General features: G+C 34.9%; 2 protein-coding genes across 11 annotated transcripts in view; one reads left to right on the forward strand and one right to left on the reverse strand.

The window, feature by feature from the left end:
* The window catches only part of NSUN6 (NOP2/Sun RNA methyltransferase 6), a 28,039-nt gene extending 22,551 nt beyond the window's left edge, over window positions 1-5,488 (forward strand). The window contains exons 9-11 of one of the 3 annotated variants that reach the window (XM_081343528.1): window positions 684-832; window positions 1,969-2,094; window positions 4,078-5,488. In XM_081343528.1, the coding sequence (XP_081199654.1) occupies window positions 684-832; window positions 1,969-2,094; window positions 4,078-4,284 (482 nt within the window). In that variant the 3' untranslated portion in view covers window positions 4,285-5,488. The remainder of the gene's footprint in view (window positions 1-683; window positions 833-1,968; window positions 2,095-4,077) is intronic. The other 2 variants (XM_081343526.1, XM_081343527.1) reach the window with 2 other exon arrangements.
* Window positions 5,489-10,619: 5,131 nt separating this feature from the next.
* The window catches only part of CACNB2 (calcium voltage-gated channel auxiliary subunit beta 2), a gene marked incomplete at its 5' end in the record, with an annotated part of 213,102 nt that continues 202,692 nt past the window's right edge, over window positions 10,620-21,029 (reverse strand). For all 8 annotated transcript variants that reach the window (XM_081345463.1, XM_081345466.1, XM_081345462.1 and 5 more), the window contains 4 exons: window positions 10,620-11,216; window positions 12,653-12,838; window positions 14,934-15,029; window positions 15,501-15,652. In XM_081345463.1, the coding sequence (XP_081201589.1) occupies window positions 10,731-11,216; window positions 12,653-12,838; window positions 14,934-15,029; window positions 15,501-15,652 (920 nt within the window). In that variant the 3' untranslated portion in view covers window positions 10,620-10,730. The remainder of the gene's footprint in view (window positions 11,217-12,652; window positions 12,839-14,933; window positions 15,030-15,500; window positions 15,653-21,029) is intronic.

The raw sequence follows: 21,029 nt of genomic DNA on the forward strand, positions 1-21,029 counted from the left end.
AGAGGTATCTACTTTTATTAAAGATCTATTGTATTTTTAATCATTTAGTGCAGTTTGATGGCTAAAATATAAAAATACTGTTCCAACAAATCCTTAGAATGTCTTTTTAATGATCTTAATCTTTCCACATCAGTTGCTTCATAAACATATTTTGCCTTTCTACAAAGATGTAACTTCAAAATGTTAGCACTTAAGATTCAGTTTTCATCAATACAAGTGAAGTGTTGGTCTATTACACAGAGGATTTCAATACACATATTAAATCTTGACATGATACAGATTTAAGGAGACTGGATCAACTTGTATACCAATTAAACAGGACACATTTTTGTTACATAGAAATAGAGTGGAAGGCAAAAGCAATCATAATTTAAATTTTGTAAGCCACCTGGAGTCATCTATGCAGCTACAGTATATTAATTTGTTTAATAAATAATAGTAATAAATAAAAATTCCATCCAAATACAATGGCTATTTATAACAGTTAATTAAAAAAACTTTGAACCAAAGCCAGTAGGGTTCAACTAGATTCTACTAGATTAACTACATTAAATTGATATGACTCATGGAATTTTAATTAACAGTTCTCTGAAATTTTCATTAATAACAGAATTAGTTATGCAAAACATGCAGACTATTGTCTTTGAAATATATATATATATATATGTATATATATTTTGCAGAAGGACCTCCATTCTTACCCGAGTCATTTGACAGGATACTTCTTGATGCTCCATGTAGTGGAATGGGACAGAGGCCAAATTTGGCTTATTCGTGGTCTTTAAAAGAAATAACTTCCTATCAACCTTTGCAGCGCAAGCTTTTTAGAGTGGTATGTTTAATAGTACAAACTATTAAATAAAATATGAAGGAGAGGCTTGGGAGTTGTCTGTTGTTTGCTGGATTGTTTTAAAAGAAATACATTTTATTAAAATTAATACAAAAGACTGTCAAACAGTATTGATGTAAGATTATTTTTGATAAACTTTTTCTCATATCCTTACAGCAGAAATATTTTCAGAAAATAATTTTATTAAAGAGTTTTACTTTTCTGTACTTTGGTTATATAACAATTCCTGAAAAATGGTAGGGGAGAAAAATCAAGATATTTGCTATAATGGTGTAATTGCAATTTCAACTATTTATTTGTTCAGCTGCTTCTGCTGTCTGTTGGAAGACATTGAGCCAAAATGAAAGTAAAGCCTTTCATACAATTCTTTAAAGAAGTTGTCTTCAGATTCTTCTTCCTTTTCTCCTAAAGGAGAAAGAATTTGGGAATTATTGGATTATCCTGAGAATATCTCCTGGTAAATAGCATTTACCATTCCATCACACGGTATAGCTAGAAAAGGCTGGATAGAAATAGGCAGGGCTGTGGAGCTATACGCCAAAGAGTAAGTGCTCTTCACTTTCAGCAACATTTCTATGGTGGTTCCATTATGATTAGTAGCCATGAATCTTTGAACACCTTGTTAGAATTAATGTGCACTGTGCCACTGATCTGTAGAGAAGCTTTTAAACTACAGGTAGTCCTTGAGTTGCAACTACAATTGAGTTCAAAATTACTGTTGCTAAGTAAGACAGTTAAATGAGTTGCATCCCATTTTGTGACTTTTTCTGCCATTCTTGTTAATCTGCAGTTGTTAAGTGAATCATGCAGTTAAGCCTCCCCCATTGACTTTGCTTGTCAGAAACCAGCTGGGAAGGATGCAAATAGTGATCACATGATCCCGGAATAGTGCAACTGTCATAGTTGCCAACCAATTTTGATCACATGATTATGTGGATGCTGCAATGATTGTGTGAGAATTGTTCACAAGTAACTTTTTTCAGCAGCATTGTAACTTCAGTTACTAAGTGAATGGTTGCAAGTTGAGGACTACCTGTAGTCTGTATGTTTAGAAAACAGCGTTATTTGTGAAATACTAGAAAAAATTCTACAAAGTGAAAATCTGATTATCATTCTAGGCAGTGCAACTGCTAAAGCCAGGGGGCATCCTAGTATATAGTACCTGCACAATTACCCTTTCTGAGAATGAGGAGCAAGTGGCTTGGGCACTAGAAACTTTTCCCTGCCTCCAGCTTGAGTCACAGGTAAGAACAAATTTCTTTAAATTTCATCTATGTAACTTTGTTTCCCACTTTTATATTACATTGTCAGTTGAAAACATCTTGTGGAAGAATTCACCCAATTACAACCATTTTAGTAGTTATAAAGATTGAGCTGAGATCAAGAAATATCTATCATCTTATCAAGAATCTGTCATTTATTTGGTGTTTGTTGTAATTAACAGTTTATCCATCTGCCCAGGAAAAATATATTTTGTAATTTTTAAACTCTTTTCCATATTTTGTTTACATCCATAGAGACCCAGTTTGTTGTAGTGGTTAAAGCTTCAGGATAGAAGCCAGGAATTCTACCCCCACCCTGGACACAAAGCCAGCTGGATAATCTAGTTACTCTATCTCAGTCCTATGAAGGAGGCAATGGCAAATCACTTCTGAAAAACCTTGCCAGAAAAAAATCTGAAAGGACTTGTCCAGGCAGTTTAAGAAAAATAGAAAAGAGCTTTTGAGAAGGCATTAATTAACTTGCATATCTTGCTAAACCATGGTTTATCACTGTACACAACCAGAATGACCTTTTTCAGCTAACCTCCTGTCCTGAACAGATAAGAAATGTTCCTCAGTTATTATTTGATTTCATTTTTTAAAAAAATGGTGTAGCATTTTGTAAAAATTAGAGACAAGGTTTTAAAACAAGCTCTGGATGGTTAAGAAGCCAACTTGGACAGAAGTTGGATGGGTTTGACTGGTTTGTTTTTTTGAAATTCACATTCTGTAAATCGTACAAATGCTAAAATGAAATACATTGGTATGGAAAGTAAACAGTTCAATCTACTTTAGAAATGGAAAGCAGAATATCTGGTATTTGCTGGGGCTGGCTATATACCAGGAAAAAAACCCCACAATATTGTAATAGGGTTTTAGTGCCAGGAAAAGTTTTGTGCAAAGCATGCCCAATAAACGTTACATATTTTCGGTACTAACTACTGTTGTTGGGGAATTGAATCCAGTAAGGCAAGGAAGTGGATTTTATCCTTAATTTGCTAAGCCTTAAAACCTTTGCATTTTTACTATCCAAATTAAAATCTATTCACTTCTATTAAGCATATATATTTAAAGTATTAAGATTGATTTGTTAGGTTAAATGAGATTAATTTTATTCCCCCTTAGGCATTAAAATTGATTGTGACTTTGGGGGAACCCCTCTCTGTCATCCCAACACATGCTCGGGGTAATTGTGGAAAAAATAAGTAGGCTTATTAGGTTCGTTGGTGACCTTTACTAAAACAGTAAATGCGTAAGTTAAAAAAAGTCTAAATCCTGCATCTTCTACCCTGTTTAGTGGGGCGTGGATCCAGAGCCTGCAAAGTGGCCAGACGCTGTAACACTCATCAGAATAAATCTGACATCTCTTAATTTGCCTACCAATTTGCCTCCTGCAAAGGAACTGAGAGTAGCAGAAGGGCAACTGAATTCTATGAGATATATTCCCATATAAATGACTGTGAGATTGAGGGCTAAATTTAAATACACTTTTGATGCTTAACATAGAAAATGGCTTCCACCTACAACAAAATAAATTTATTTTAGATGGCAACTTAATATAATTATGTCTCCTTTCATCTATGCTTAGTTTTTGCTAATAAATATAGCATTTTATGCTTTTATTATTACTATGCTATTTTATTAATATAGTAATAAAATAACCTGCATAGAAATAAACTACATATTGAGGAAACTTTGGTTGGCATTAAATTAGGGTTTTTATATTAGTGGTGGCTGAGGAATGGTTTTCATCCTTTTTATATCACTGGCTTTCCACCTTCATTTTGAATAATTATTCTTTACAGAGGATTTATAGCAAGACAGTTTTCTCTATAAATATATTCCAATAATGTTCTTGCAAAGGTAGAGCTAGTGTGCTGATCTTTACAAATATCAGCTTCTATTTTAAGTTAAATAATGACCAGCCAAATAACCAACTGTTTCTTTTATTTTCCTCCCTAAAAGGAACCCCATGTTGGAGGAGAAGGCATGATGGGAGCTGGACTGTCACCTGAGCAGCTGAAACTGCTACAGAGATTTGATCCATCTGAAATTATTTTGCAGGGAATGGACTGTAATTCTTTGCAAAATGTCAACTATGAAGATTTGATATGTCTAGCAAACAAAGACTGTATAGGGTTTTTTATTGCAAAATTTATAAAAGTGCAGTGAGAATTGTTTTAAACATCAGTGTAAATAAATCTATGCTTTCCTTTTAGTGTTCCAAACTGTGTTCCTTCTGCAGCTATGTTGCCAAGCCAACAGACTGACGACATAGTTGCTATAGCAGCAGTAAAATCTCTCCTGGGAGGAAATCCTCAGGTTGGAGAAACAAGTCTTAAGAAAATGGACCATTGCAATTTGGAAACTTTCAAGTTTCATTTGATTTTACATTAACAACAGGTCACTAATTATGGAAACTTGTTTGCTCAGTTTGCCCATATGGTTTTGTTTACAATCTCACACAGTAGAAATCCTACTTTCAAACTATACGATGCTGAGTTCAAAATAAAATTTGAATGGATTTTAATACACTTTATAACATCTTACAGATCGCTTTTGAAAAACAATTTTATAGTATTAAAAGCTTTATTTAATCAGAATTGTTATTAAATGAGCATCTGACTGCTTTTTATTATAATTCATTTGAGAGCTTTCTAATTGCTTCTCTACAAAATTAACTGTTTAGTTGTGCCTATCAGCACAACAGGGCATGTTCACTTATGCCCTCAGGAATGCTGACTATTCTAATATCAGATGTGTTGTGTTTGATTCTGGAGCAGAACCAAAGAAGAAATAATGAGCTGAAGAAACAAGGGAAATCCCCTGACCTATAGATGAGATGGTATAGGTCAGACATGTCAAAAACCCGCGACATCACGTGATGTCGCGCAATGTATCGGGACAGTTTTGTCATTGCTGGCAATGGGGTGGGTGTGGCTTCTGCGTGACGCGTCCAGCCCAAGGGCCGGCCGTTTGACACCACTGGCATAGAGGTCCTCCTGCTTAAACAGGGAGCTGGACTAGAAGACATCCAAGGTCCTTACCAGTTCTATTCTATTCTACCTGTCTTCTGAAAATTCACGTTTTTCTTAAAATTTATTTTCCCTTTAAAACCACCTATTGGTGACTTTTGCCATGTTGGAGATACAGCAACTGTATAATTGTGTATGCGTTGTATGAAACACTCTCCACTAAGACCCAGTGTTTTTATCTTGGATTTTAATATGCATATGTGTGAACATTACCCACATCATGTTTGATTTTATTTTTCTTATGGCCTCCTTACCTATTTTTAGCAGCCCTCCCCCAACATAAGGAAGGTCCATTAGTTTCATAGTGTAACATTTTGATTATATATTTTTAAGTTCTATGGTACTTTTTTGACACATATAAATAAGAATAGCAGACTTGCATTATATATTTATAAAAGGATTTAACTATAATGTCCTATTGAAATCTTACTATCTAATGTGGGCAAGGGAACAGAGAGTCATTTTGTAATATACGCAACTGATTAAAAATTGCAGAATTAGGAGTAAAATTACAAAAATATCTCAGATCTGCAACAAAAATGTTGGATTTTATGTTGAAAAGAGACAGAAAAATAGAACAGTTAGAAATATTAATCTGTTTCCATATGGAAGTAAAATGGAAATAATGGGACAGAATGCTTGGAATCATTTTCAGGATAAAGGTAATGTGGACTTACAGATGTTCAATTCATAATGTTTGCTGCATTTTCTCCAAAACCAGTAGTGTAATCTGTTAACTAAAAATAGTGAGTAGAGCAATATATATATAAAAACTAAAGGATAATCTGATTTATGTTATATAATATATCTGATATATCCTCTGTATACAATGGAATTCAGATGAATGATTCCAGTTATGGAAAAAAAATTGTCTTAGGGGTCGCAGGCCTTCAAGCAAGAAGAGCACTCCAATGTGATTTGATAAATAAAAATCCTGATCAGGAAAGTAAAATTAAAGAGTAACAAAGGTAAAAATCTTGTGCTTGCTGAAGATACAGAACATATTTTAATGCTGCTGAGGAAAAATGAACTAGGAGCCATAGCCTTTAAGCATCTAAAGTAAGATTAATTTAGAACGTAAGCATCTGGCAAAGCTCATCTTGACAATCTTTTGACAAGAGGTATGTGAATATGTTATACAAATTAATACTTTATATGTGTTATATAAACTATTTTTCTTGTCTTTGGAACTACATTTATGATCTGCAAAAAAAGTGTCACAATAGTAAGTACTACATATAGGAATATTTGGAGAGAGAAGTGTTGTACAACTCAAATGTTTTTACAGAGTTCCATTAACTTTAGTATATTTCTTATAATACCTCTGTTTTCAGTCATGGGCAGGAACCTAAAGAAAAGGTCATCAGTTGCTTCTTTGATTACAAAGACGCTGCACTGAAAGGAGATCTGAAGCACTTCATCCTAAAAAGTTACTTAAATTATAAACTCAAGCTCTTCTATATGGAAATTTAGTAATTTCTGTGTGTCAAAGTTTTGAGCAAATAGCTTCCTAATGAAAAACTATATCTCACAAAAGGGGATGGCTACACAATTCCTTCCACATTTTTGAAGAGTAGTTGAGAAAAATATTAATTGTAGTTAACTCTCAGAAACCTCAACAAATATAAAATGTCACAGCCAGGTTAATCTTTGGAGGTTCCCATAATACCCATTTTGAAATTTTTACACTGGCTGCCAGTTTGTTTCTGTACACCTGATACTCCTTATTTTGAAAATCCTCAGTTTTTTTGCTTTAGGGAAGGCAAGATTCCTACCATTCAGTGTTCAAAGACCCACCTCCAGTAGCATCTAGCTTGTCTGGCTCAAAACAAATCTTTTATTCATTTTTGCCCCATCTTTGCCTGTGGATAGCTTACAGTATCTCTATCTACTGTCCTACAGTGCACAATTGTTTATTTTAAATTCTTCTATCAAAATAATTTATTTTAACCTAAGATTTTATGTAATCTTTTATTTTTTAACTTGCTGAGAGTCAAAGGAGTTGCTCTCAGTATGATCTCTCATATCTATATATCTGATGGGGAAATTATTCATAATCTTGTAAAACTTGTTTTCATTCATTCTAAAACATCCCAGAATATATATAAGGGAAGATATGCATTTTATTTTTGCTATCAATACACAATTCTGTCTTGAGGAATTTAAGGTAAAGGTAAAGGTTCCCCCGCACATGCATGCTAGTCGTTTCCGACTCTAGGGGCTGGTGCTCATCTCCATTTCAAAGCTGAAGAGCCAGTGCTTGTCCGAGGACATGTCCGTGGTCATGTGGCCGGCATGACTAGACGCCAAAGGCGCACGGAACGCTGTTACCTTCCCACCGTAGTGGTCCCTATTTTTCTACTTGCATTTTTATGTGCTTTCAAACTGCTAGGTTGGCAGAAGCTGGGACGAGTAACAGGCGCTCACTCTGTTACGCGGCACTTGGGATTCGACCCGCCAAACTGCCAACCTTCAGATCGACAAGCTCAGCGTCCTAACCCACTGAGCCACCGCGTCCCTGATCTTGAGGAATTAGCACCTGGATATTTGGGGGCTTTGGAAACTTAGTTGGGAAATGATGCCTTTTCCCACCTCCCGAGAACAAACTGAAGTAGCAGTAAAAGTCCAGATTATAGAAGCACTAGCAGTCCAGACTACGGGAAGTAATTATTTTGCTCTATTCTGCCTTGGTTAGGTCTCGCTTGGGGTATTGCATTCAGTTCTGCACATCCCAACTTTTAAAAAAATACCTATTATTTTCTGTTGTTCAAGTCACTTGTTGGTGAAATGGGCGGACATAAATTTTACAAAGAAATAAACTGAAGCAAGTCCAGAAAGGACCACCAAGATAGTGAACTTATGGAAAACTAAGTTCTATGAGACACAGTTAAAGACCTAAGTAGGTTTAATTTGAAGAGAAGGTTGACAAGGTATATGATAGTGAGAGTTAAAATTTACTCTCACTTGCACCAGAAAGTAAAATTAAAACTGATAGAATAAAACTTCAAAGATATAGATTAGGTATTAGGAAAAGCTTCTTGAAAATAGGAACTATGAATCAGTGAATTAGGTTACTGCATGAACTAATTTCTACCCCTTCACTGGAATTTTCAAACAACAAAAAATTTTCAAACAATCTATCAAAAATGTTACAGTGTATACTGCAGTACCCAGGGAATTGGACTTGATACACCTATGGCAACTCTATGATTCTAGAAAAAAACATGCATAGATAAGGCCTTTTATATTTTTGCCAAAAAAACTACATGGGTGCATCCATTAAATTTCAAGGAGTTGAGTTTAGCTCAAAAGAGACATTACTTTTCTTGCTCCTCTAATTCTGTAATATTTATATTTCCTGATAATTACTTTTTGGAATTACCAGATTGCACTTGTTTCTCTTTTCTTACTTTAGTTATCTTCCTTTTCATGTATATGTATTTCTTTGTAGCCATAGGATTCTAATACAAAAGTTGGTCTTGTAGCTTGGATATTAGAATGAAAAGTATGAAGTCAAATACTAATTTCTTCTGCAATAGAGATTTTACATATTAAGACACTATGTACATAGTTAATTTACAAATACAACACTGAAATACTACCTGCAATACATTTTGAAGCTATGCCTATATTTGGGGCCAATCTAAAGTTTACCCCAAATTAATATTTCAATATGTTGTAAATTTATGAAAGACTTTCAACTTTTATACGTTAAGGAGAATTTTCAGGAGAGTTGAATACAGTGTCAGTCCATGTTTTTAGCTGCAATGATCTTCTCCTCCCAATATAAATAAATCTCATTTATGCTATGTATGTTAAGTCAATATGCTTAATATTATTCCTTTATTCTTATTATTTTCTATAATACTATAAAGATGCTGGGCAGAACTAAATATAGCCTGTCCATGCGTGAGGAATGTAAATATATATATATATACTGTAAATACTACAATTATTTACAGTATTACTTAAAATTTGTAGTATTATTTGTTTCTGACAAAAAATGTAGAAATTATCATAATGGTTCAGCAACCTTGTAGCAGTAAATCCCATAAGTAAAAGATAAATGAACAAATTGATTAGAATAGAAAGATGGTCAAATATAGAAAAAAAGCAGAGAAGCTACAAAATTTATTTTCCAACAAAATAACTCTCCACAAGCTGTGTAAACTTGTCTTACTAAAACAAATACTCTAGAACACAAAAAGTTTACATTTCCGGTGAAACACTCACAGTCACATTTGCTTGTGTTTTTAACTTTCCTGGATCCTCAAAAAATAAAATAAAATAAAAGCCAGCAGATTGATGCTTTCCCAATTACCTGTTAGTCGTATAGTTTCCCATGTCACTGGCCTGCAATCTTGAACTTCTGATTTAAAAAAACAGCAAGGAAAAAATAAAAGCACACAGATTTTAGAATAAACTATACTTGGACCTGATTGATGCATTATGATTTAATCCTAGTTTCCTCATTCAGATGCCGGGAACATGCCTGAAGCAGAAATTGATATGCTTCTTCTATAAAAAGAATAACCAACCATATCTGCTTCTTGACAAGATCTTATACCTAAGCATAAACATATGATAATTATGGCAGATTCATAAGATATGGAATGATCCTCAGGTAATTTTAATAAGCCTTTCTCTCTCCCTTCCTTTATCACTAACACACTCTCCCCACTCTTTCAGATACACACATGCTTATGCATTATACAACTATTGCCTGTCAAGTTGATAAAAAACAACAACTGTGTGCTGTCAGAGCAATTCGTTAAGTAGTATGTGTAGCAGGACCGTTTACAGTGTCCCATTATTTTTGCCATAGATTTAAAATGCAAAGATGATAGGTTTGCAAGAATCCAACTTGTTATCTAAAGTGGTCACTCCTATTAGAGTATAAGAATATGTGTCTAGTGTGAATGGTGCTATACATTTTCCAGTTGCCCATAATTCAAAAGCAAATCTGCTGACTTGGCATTAGGATTCTAAAATAGTGTGATCAATCTTATGTAAGAAGGTGTCTGCAGAAATAACATTTATAAACTGTCTATACAGTACACAGTACCAGTATATAGAAAAGAGACTTTGAATTTATGATCCCCTATGTATAAGGCAAGACTGAATTCTGTTTCAAAATGTAGTCCACTAGAGGACCAAGCAACAGAAATCAATACACAAGTCAAGATTTTTTCTTTTTTAAAAAAGAGCCATTGAGAGCTTCAATCTGAATATGCTGATTTTGGCTTGCTGAAAAATGGGGAAAATATTAAATATCAACCATATTTTGTTTAAAAACACTAACATCACCTTGATGGCAACAGGTATCTGTTCAAATGGCAGCTACAAGAATCAGTTTGGGGGAAAAATAGCATAGCATAACTTCAGAAAATCCACAGTTGCACTATGCCAGTGTGTTATAGCATTAATCAAAATGAATATCCTATTTTATGCCATCACTTTGAAAGCACCAGCACTTTAAAATCAGCATACAAGATACTACATTCTGCACTGAAAAAAATCAAGATTATTTTAAAGACCTTTCTCATACCCAATTTCAAAAGAAACACAAAACTGTCACAGGCGTTACTGATGGATATACACATCTCTTTTCCATTCCACTGTGTCACTACGTTTCTTAGGTACCACTTCTCCATCCCTGTCACAATACTGGTCCCTTGATTTATGACGGCTACGTTGTTTGTTGCCTTCATTGTGGTCCTGTTCTCGGTCCCTTTCCTTTGATCGATGCCTTGTTTCTTGATGCCTGTGATCACTGACCCCATGAGGTTCATCCTTGTGATTATGATCTCTATGAGAATCATAGGGTTCATGGGAATGGTCCTCTTTTGGTTCTATATATGCTGAATCTCTGTTGTCTTGTGTTTCTGAGTCAACAGTTTCTTGTCGAGATAAACCACGGCTAGTTCCACTACGGTGGTTATGATGATGTCCTGAAGAGGAAGAGCGATGTTGAGATTTCCTGGTGGTTTCAACTTGTGTTTCTTCTTCTCCTTGTGAACCAGTTCTTTCAGTGGCTGATTGCTCATTCCTCTGATCAACCTGAGATCCCTGATCAATATAACAAAATAGTAAATGCATTAAAAAAATGCCTTTTTAAATCAGTAATGTCAGAGTCTTCAACATTCTTGAACAAATTTGTTCAATAAATCTATGCATCAGAATAGTAAGTTTAAGGCAATTATTTATGGCTATCCAGTTGGACTAATTTAATACTTCAAACTTTATCATCGGTATTTCCTTATAGTATAAGTAAAACCTCATTCCAAAAAGAAAGCAATCAGCCTTTATTTATTTATTTACTGATTTATCCTAACATCCTGCAGTCACGCCAATTTCTGTTTGGTCCCCTCTGAGCCCAGACACTTCATGTAAAAGTAAATGACAAAATCCAGCAGTACAAGAGTGAACCAGGTATGAAAAGCTTCAGAAAAAAAATTAGAGCAGGCATCAGTAAAAAAGGTGTAGTTTTATCAGTCTTTTATTAATTTCAGCAATAAAATCACTTAAAAGCAAATTAAAAAACCTTTAGTTATTGTGAACAATTTGCTCATATTTAGATTATTCAGTCTGCGTTATCAAACCTAGAATTAAATTCAAGCAAGGGCAGAACTGTTCAGATATATTATAGATTTATAATTTCTAAGAAAATAATTTATTCTTAACTTTGAAACTGGTATTTGGTCTCAGAGAAATATTACATCTAGATTGGTAGATATGCAAGTGAATTGTTAACTGAGAAGTTTGGCTTCAGACCTGAATTTGATAATGGCAATTTTCCCAACTTGTTCCATGAGAGTCAATTTGATTTTTCTTGAAAAGGCAACAGTAGATTCCATTATTATTTTTCAAAAGTTTGGAGCAATTTTAGAGAGAAATATTAATGGAATGATTTAAATGGCATTGCATCTGTAAATTTAGGGGACATCTATAATCATTTCATATTTAATTTATCTCTTATTTATTTATTTATTTCCCAACTTTATTGGGAATATGTTTCAGAGAATTCATTTGTCCTTCAGCTATTCTCATTGTCTTTTGCAGAAGGCAAATGGGTACGCAACGTAATGGAAAAGCTGACAGGTTTCTAGTCTGATGAGTGTTACAACAGTTGACAAATTTGCAGGATTTTGATCCACACCCCATTACACAGGTGAAAGATATAAGATTGGGATCTTTTATGTATTTTTAAAAAATTCTGCCTAGTTTTTATAAATAACTGAAGGCAACTAACATACTAAGGACTTCTTTCTCCTCCTATTTTTCCCCACAGCAACCACCCTGTGAGGTGAGTTGGACTAAGAGAGAGTGACTGGCCCAAAGTCACTAATTTCAGGCTTTCATGCCTGAAATGGGACTAGAACTCACACTCTATTGGATTCTAGCTGGGTGCCTTAGTCACTAGATCAAACTGGCTATTGGAAGATACAGTTATATTTATAATGTAAATAACCAACCCAGTGTATTGCATTTTTAAATGACCATACCTGTAAATTAACATTTGGGCCTGGGTTGATGGGAAGAGTGGCAGATGCCAATGTGCGAGTGAGAAGCTGATTGGAAGGATGGCTGCTAGTAGGATGTGTGGCCTTCCAGTATGCTTCCAAATAGTCAGCCAGGTGTTCACAAGCATCTTCAAGCTGGTTCTCATCCAGAATCACATCAAACATTTCCTTATCAGAGAAAAAAAAAGTGTGGAAAAGCAAAATCTCAAAACCACATCTAACGATCAGCAAGTAGGAAATACATGATTTTAGAATACTGAATTCAATATTAATATGTGGCTTATTTTGGGGACAAAGCTAAATCACATTTACAGTTTAAATTTTTTATTTAAAAATTAAAAAGAATTTTAGAAAAGAAAAAGACTAGGTGCTAAGTCCTTTGGAGCAATAGTACTGAATCTTCCAGATATATCTAAAGGTAAAAGGTAAAGGTTTCCCTGTCCAGTCATGTCCAACTCTAGAGGTGGTGCTCATCTCCATTTCTTGGTCAAGGGAGCAGTGGTTATGTGGCTAACATGGCTATATGCCAAAGGCGCATGGAATACTATTACCTTTCCACCAAGTGGTACCTATTAATCTACCCACATTTGCATGCTTTCAAACTGCTAGGTGGGTAGGAACTGGTGCAAGGAACAGGAGCTCACTCCATTGGACAGCGCTTGTGTCTCAAACCTGAGCTAGCAGCATTCCAGTTGACAAGCTCAGCATCTTTAAATGCTGATCCAATATGCCCCCATATATCTAGAGTATTTGTATATAAATTGTATAATATTACATTGAACATATTGGCCTCTAATTGGTTTGGAAATGGTTTTGAAATTATTTCCAATAAGAAATTAAGATTCAAAATAGAATAAATATTAAATGGAAACCAATTCAAATTAAAGAATTTATTTTGGGTTTCAAATTAAACAACATTTTCTTACCATGTTTTTAAATACATGGTATATGCTTCCATATAAAATGGCATATGTGAACAAAAATAACCTTTCTTTGTTGGAATGGTTACAAGGAAAACGAAAACATTTGCACTTGTCATGATCATGTCCCCTTATTGTTTTCTATCTTATCTGAGATGTTTTTTTGAGATTAGCAAATCTAAGAACATCTATCCAGAATTTATTTTCCTAAATATAATTTCAGTGATTAGGGCAAATATTTTCTCCGAATAATTTAGTGGTTATTTTTATCAACAGCCACTAGAATGCTTATAGCTAAACACTGGAAAAATAAAATTATGACATTGGGACTCTGATACTAAAATGTCTGATTGTATTGCCATAGCAGAAAAATTGACCTACACTCTACACCGCAATTGGTCAAGCTAAAATTAAAATTTTCTCAAATATATTGTCTAGTTTTATATCTTATGCCAACCATAGGAACAGTAAAAGTTTTATATCAGATGTAAATGATAGAAACATGTTTGGTTTCATGAATCCTTTTTGTTGTCTTCCTTTTTAACCATTTTAAGAATATATTTCTATCATTCTGATTTCAGCTACCAAACAAAAAGAGAATGATTTCTCACACTGAAGTATATTCAGAAGCTAAAATTATAGTGATATTCAAAAGTAATTATATGTGCAAATCCATGTTGTCTGTGCAAGCCTTCTCCTTTAGCCAGTTGACATAATATACTTTTCCCCCAACAAAAAACAGTATCTCTGTCATTTAAGACAGGTCTGCCCAGCCTCAAGCCCATATGGACAAAGAAGCCCATCTGAAATCCCCAGGTTGGGCAGGGAGAGTCAGTTCTGATTTTTGAGGGGTGGTGGTGGAAGGTGTCTACAAGGTTTAGGACAGAGGTGGGGAACTATGGCCCCTTTATTACTTGTGGACTATAACTCCCAGAATTCTGGGAGTTGAAGTCCACAAGTCATAAAAGGGCCATAGTTCCCCACCTTTGGTTTAGGAGATAATATTATTCCTGAAGCTCCCAAATGAAAAAGAAAGGCTAAAAATGTCAACCCTACACAATGATATAACATCCTAAACAAGATAGAAAGAAGTGTAATCCAGATTAAGATTGCCAATGTAAGAGGAAAACAAAAGAGAGATGTTTGCTATTCTTTACCAGTCAGCTGATTTGATTACTGCTTTTCACATGGGCACTGCATTCACAGTCTGCATTCATTACTGAACCAAAGAGATTTTTGTTCCAATAGAAAATATTTGCCACAAAAATGAACAGAGACATAATTATAAAACAGTAAAGCTTGTAAAGATGTTTTTCTACACATATATGTTAAGAATGACTCACTGGAGGGCACTGAGCCAGTTTATCAGCTGCTACCATTTGAACGTTAAGGTGCTTAGCCTGAGATTTGCCTCTGGATTTTATGAGTCTCTGTAAAACCTGTGGAAAAGACACTATAGTTAAATTAGAAGTTAATGAGAAAATGAAACAATACAGGATACGATACTGCACACATAGCTATCATTTTAGAATCTTCTAATTCCAGTATCTTAAAATAATGACAATATGGGGGACAGGGTTATATGTATTCAGGAAAAGATTTTTTTTCCTTCTCAAATTTTGCTTCTGAACAATGAGGTCAGTACTTACTAGAAACTTACCCTTTCATCAATTCTTAATAAACACCCCTTTTTCCTTGATGTAATATAGGATACTCTATTTTTTAATTAAATAAGAAATGAGAAATTATGTGAACAAATTCATTAAAAGCTACCCATTCAATTAGGATTCTTCAATATGGTTCAAAATGTCAATGTTATTAATAGCAACATTTAAAAGCTATGTGTTTTCACAATATAATTACATGAAAGAAAAGAAGAAAGGGAACAACAACTAGATGGAATTATTTACCTTTGGAGAAGTAATCTTTACATATACTATAATGGGTGCCAGGGAAGTTTTGCTAAGTTGAGCAGGATGATTAATAGTATCAGCATCAAGTACAACCAACTGTAATGTTCTTGCTAATTCAAATATTCGTTCAATTTCACTCTGAACTTCAGCTGCAAAAGTAGAGACATACTAATTAAATAATTTATTATTTAGCAGATAATACAATGCAAATATAATATACATAGCATCCTATACTGAAAAGTTTTCTTTGGCTTTTTTGTTGCATAGTTTATATTGAATATAATTATTCAAAAATGTTATGCTTCCATTGATCTGTCTTCAACTGTAAATGTACATTTCTGCATTCCTGATAATCAGTCATGATACTCTTGCTTTTACACATAGTATGACAAATTACCACTAACACGTTTTTCATTTAGAATGGCTGATTCAACATAACTCCTAAGTCACTGATGAACTGTTTGATGAGTCTGTTTTTAGATTAGACTGAATTTGGGCACTAACAGGTCCCTTTCACACAACTTTGGATACTTCTGCAAAAACCAATTATTAAAACAGAGGAAAAGCAAAATGGTCCTCACACCATTTTTATCATTATTTTTGTTGTCACTATTTAATATCCAAATTCAGTACTCAATAAAACAATAAAATTCAGCTCCGTATTTTTTATAGTCATTTTCTATATGTAGATTTCAATAGGTTACTCTTAGCATTTAACAATAGTAATTGTGTTGGCTGTCTTGACTATGCCATAGGAAGATAAAATAAGAATTTAAAAAATGAATATTCTTTCTGCTTTTAATGTATCATTAGTATTTTACAAAATCAGTCACAGTTATAAGGGAAAAAAGGCTCATTTAACCTTCTCCTTATAGATAATGCTGGGTGTTATGGAAATAACAATGGAAAATATTGTTATAATCTACTATATTTCTTTCAGAGGAGTCCAGATCATCATATTTATGTACATTTTATATAAGAGTTTTAATGAATATTAAAACTTTCATCAGTCAATTTTAAACCAGTAGTGATTTTATAAAAGGTGATTAAGATAATGATTAAGGCAGCAGGCTAAAACCCAGGAGAATATATGTTCTACTTCTGCCTTAGGCACAAAGCCAAGTGGGTGACCTAGAGCCAGTCACTTTCAGCCATAGGAATGAGACAATGGCCAACTATTGTCAAAAACCTTTTTGCTAAGAAAAGCTACAGGGACTATCCCGGCAGTCAATTTCGATTCAAAGGTACAAAAAATAATTTTAAAAGGAGGCTGATTATATATAATTAAAATTTATTTATTGATTTACTCTCAAAGTATTCTTTTGATTACAGATCAGATTTTGCTCATAAAGTTAAGAGTTTATCAGATGTTGTTCATATGCTAGCTTTGGCTTTCTAACTTGATTTTTTCAGGAAAATATTATTTGTATAAATGTATAAATCAATCTATAAATCTAAACATTTGTGTCCATGCAAGCATGTATATGTGTTCCTTATATTTTTTAACAATATAATAAAGTTGGAAGGGACTTTGGAGGTCATGTAGTGCAACCCTCTCCTCAGGCAGGAAACCCTATACCATTTCAGACAAATGGCTGTCCAGTCTCTTCTTAAAAACTTCCAGTGTTGGAGCATTCACAGCTTCTGGAGGCAGGTTGTTCCACTGGTTAATTGTTCTAACTGTCAGGAAGTTTCTCCTTAGTTCTAGGTTGCTTCTCTCTTTGCTTAGTTTCCATCCATTGCTTTTTGTCCTGCCTTCAGGTGCTTTGGAGAATAGCTTGACTTCCTCTTCTTTGTGGCAACCCCTGAAATATTGGAACACTGCTATCATATCACCCCTTGTCCTTCTCTTCATTAGACTAGACATACCCAATTCCAGCAACTGTTCTTTATCTGTTTTTGCCTCCAGTCCCCTAATCATCTTTGTTGCTCTTCTCTATACTCTAGAAATTTCTAGAGTCTCAACATCTTTTTTACATCGTGATGACCAAAACTGGATGCAGTATTCCAAATGTGGCCTTACCAAGGCAATGTAAAGTGGTATTAACACTTCACGTGATCTTGGTTCTATTAATGCAGTCTAGCACTGTGTTGGCTTTTTTGGCAGCAGCAGCACACTGCTGACTCATATTTAAGTGATTGTCCACTCGCAGATCCCTCTCAGAGTTACTATTGTTGAGCAAGGTACCACCTCTACTATACCTGTGCATTTGGTTTTTCTTGCCTAAATGTAGAACCTTACTTTTTTCACCATTGAATTTCATTTTGTTAGATAGTGCCCAATGTTCAAGTCTGTCAAGATCCTTCTATATCTTAAGTTTATCTTCTGGAGTGTTGGCTATTCCTGCTAGCTTGGTGTCGTCTGCAATTTGAGCCCTTGGGCACCCCACTACACACTTCCCTCCAAGTAGATGCAGTTCCATTGAGGACCACACGCTGAGTATGGCCGGTCAGCCAGCTATGGATCCGTCAGATGGTGATGCTGTCTAACCCACATTTTTCTATCTTATTAAGTAGTAGGTTGTGGTCTACTTTATTGAATGCCTTACTGAAGTCCAAGTAAATTATATCCACAGCATTCTTCTGGTCCACTAATTTTGTCACCTGATCAAAGAATGCAATCAGATTTGTCTGGCATGATCTGTTTTTGACAAACCCATGCTGGCTTTTGGTATGACTTTGCCTCTAGATGTTTGCTGATTCATTGCTTGATTATCTTTTCCAGAATCTTCCCAGGTACCGAGATCAGGCTGATAGGTCTGCAGTTTCCTGGATCTATTTTTCCCGCTTTTTTTGAAGATGGTTAACTACATCAGCTCTTTTCCAGTCCTCTGGTAGTTCCCCAGTGCTCCAGGATCTTTGAAATACATAGTTCAGTGGTTCGGAGATCACATCTGCCAGTTCTTTCAGAACCTTGGGGTGTAGTCCATCTGGTCCTGGTGATGTGAACTCATCTAGAGTGGACAGGTGTTCACTTGCCATTCTCTTGCCTATCTTAACGTGTTTCTAATCTGTTTTTTACAGTACTGTTTTTGAAAGGTTGGACTGGTTTTTTTCCCTTTCTGTAAAAACGGATGCAAAAAATGAGTTAAATAGTTGCTTGTCATCTTTTTGGCACTTTCTCCCACTAATGGACCAATCATTTCCTTAACTTTTTTCTTTTTTTTGTACATGTTGAAAGAAGTTTTTTTGTTATTTTTGACTTTTGTCGCAAGCCTTAGTTCATTTTGAGCCTTATCTTTCCTCACTTCATCTTTGCAGGCTCGTGAAATTTGTTATATTCTGCCTTAGTTATGTGCTCTTCTTTCCACTTTTTATACTTGTCCTTTTTGTCTTTCAGTTTAGCAGAAAGTTCTTTATGCAGGCTGGTTTCTTTTGAAAGTTGTTATTTTTCTTCTTCATATTGTGCTAGATTGGGCTTTTATAATCTCACTTTTCAAAATTTCCCAAGCTTCTTGTTTTCCCCTTAAGGATTCTCATCCATGGAATCCTTCCCAAGCTCTCTCAAAGTTTATTGAAATTAGCTCTCTTAAAGTCCAAGTCTTTAGTTTGACTATGTTCTATTGCTTGTGCTTTCATAATGTTGAATTCCAACATTGCATGATCGCTCCCCCAAGGTTCCTGTGACTTCAACACCTTCTATCATTTCTCTGTTGTGAGAATTAAGTCCAATATGGCTGATCCCCTAGTTCCCTTCTCTACTTTTTTCAGAAAAAAGTTGTCTTCTAGATTCGTCAGGAATCTGTTTGATCTTCAACTTGTTGCAGAGTTTGCCTCCCAGTTGATGTCAGGTTAATTAAAGTCCCCCATTACTATTGTGATGTGCTTCCTACATCCCTTAAGTTAACTGACTTAGTTAACTGACTAGCAACTGACTACCTCTGTTTTGCTGGTTGGCCTATAGTATACACCAGGGGTTCCCAACCCCTGGTCCATGGACTGGTACTGGGCCGTGGCATGCCAGCAACCATTCCACATAAACAAGCAAAGCCCCATCTGTGAGATGCAGGCAGCACACAAAACCACACACTTTCCTGTCTGCAGAAAAACCTTCTTCTATGAAACTGGTCCCTGGTGCCCAAATGTTTAGGGACCTCTGGTATACACTTATGGCAATGTAATTTTCCCCCCTTTTATATTGAATCAAATGCATTCAAGACCATTTTCATCATTGTTGTGCTCTATTTCTGTAGAGATGAAGTTTGTCAACTCTACAAATGCAGTTTGTCAACTCTACAAATGAGCATGGCTGCAACCATTTTTCCTACTCATTTTCAGTTGCCACATTGAAAGGAGGGAGGGGGGTTGCCAGGTGCTTCGCTAGTCTAAATAATCTTTTGTCCCATGGAAACCAAGGTCATCGGTGGCTCCCAAGACTGCAGGCTGGGCATTGTGTAAAAAGCCCACCAAGAATATGTATTGGGGAACGTAGTTGCTTGCAGAGTTTTAGGGATGGGATTTTTTAACTTTGTATTGGGGAATTGTTACGTGTATCTCCAGACCTGGTTTCCCTTTTGATGTGCTGTTACTTTGTAACTAATAAACATGTTCTTTGAGGAATTTGCAAGAGTTCTGCTATATTTGTCTCTGTCTGTCGGAAGCGTGACACCAACTCCACCTCCTTAGAGGAGACCAAATCACAATTGTAAAGATGGAGGAAAAATGCTAATGATTATTATTTATTTATTACTTCAATTGATATAGCTACTCACTCAGCATATAATATGCCCCTCTGAAAAGAGTCAGGCTCAAGTCTCAGGGTAATGGAAAAGCTGCATTTCTGCAATGCTCACAAGTCCAATACCTTGCTGATATACTAGAACACTGAAACTCTGGGGAACAGCAATATATTCTGCTATTCTTGTTGCTTTATCTAACAAATAAAAACCAGAATGTCTACCCTACTGATTCTCTTTTTTTTGCGAAACAATCTGATTAGCACACAAGATGATTTAAATGTTTTAAGCTTCTAGAGACATTGTATTAGTTAGGAATAATGAGGATCTATTAGCCTTTTCTAATTGCCCAATCTATAGGCCTCCATTTTGGCCTTCTTGGCATCTAAAAGTCTGCTAAAAACAAAAAAAAGGAAATCCAATGCTGGATTTTCCTTCAAGGTTGGTGCACTCAGCTTACTTAGGGAAATCTGATTCATTCATAGCCCTGGAATGCTTGGTCTAACTGACTACTTCTGATTTTCATCTGTAAAAGTTATTGTTCAGAGCAGTTATGCTTATTTTATTATTATTTTTACAAATAACTCAAGGCAGCAAATGCATCTAATCCTCCTTCTTCCTCCTATTTTCTCTGCAATAACTCTGGGAGGTAAGTTGGACTGAGAGTAAGTGCCTGGCTTTCATGGTTATAGGTTATAATTTTTCAAAATATAATCAATCAAATGTGAATGAAAATGTTGCATCATTTAAAAAGATTAAAAATTGTTATTAAACATGAACAACAGAATTGTCAGACTATTTTGCTAAGAACCTACCTGTCTTAAAAGAAAATGCAATGCAGCAAAAACAA

The sequence above is a fragment of the Vipera berus genome (assembly GCF_964194415.1).
Source record: "Vipera berus genome assembly, chromosome: Z".
Taxonomy (NCBI): Eukaryota; Metazoa; Chordata; class Lepidosauria; order Squamata; family Viperidae; genus Vipera; species Vipera berus.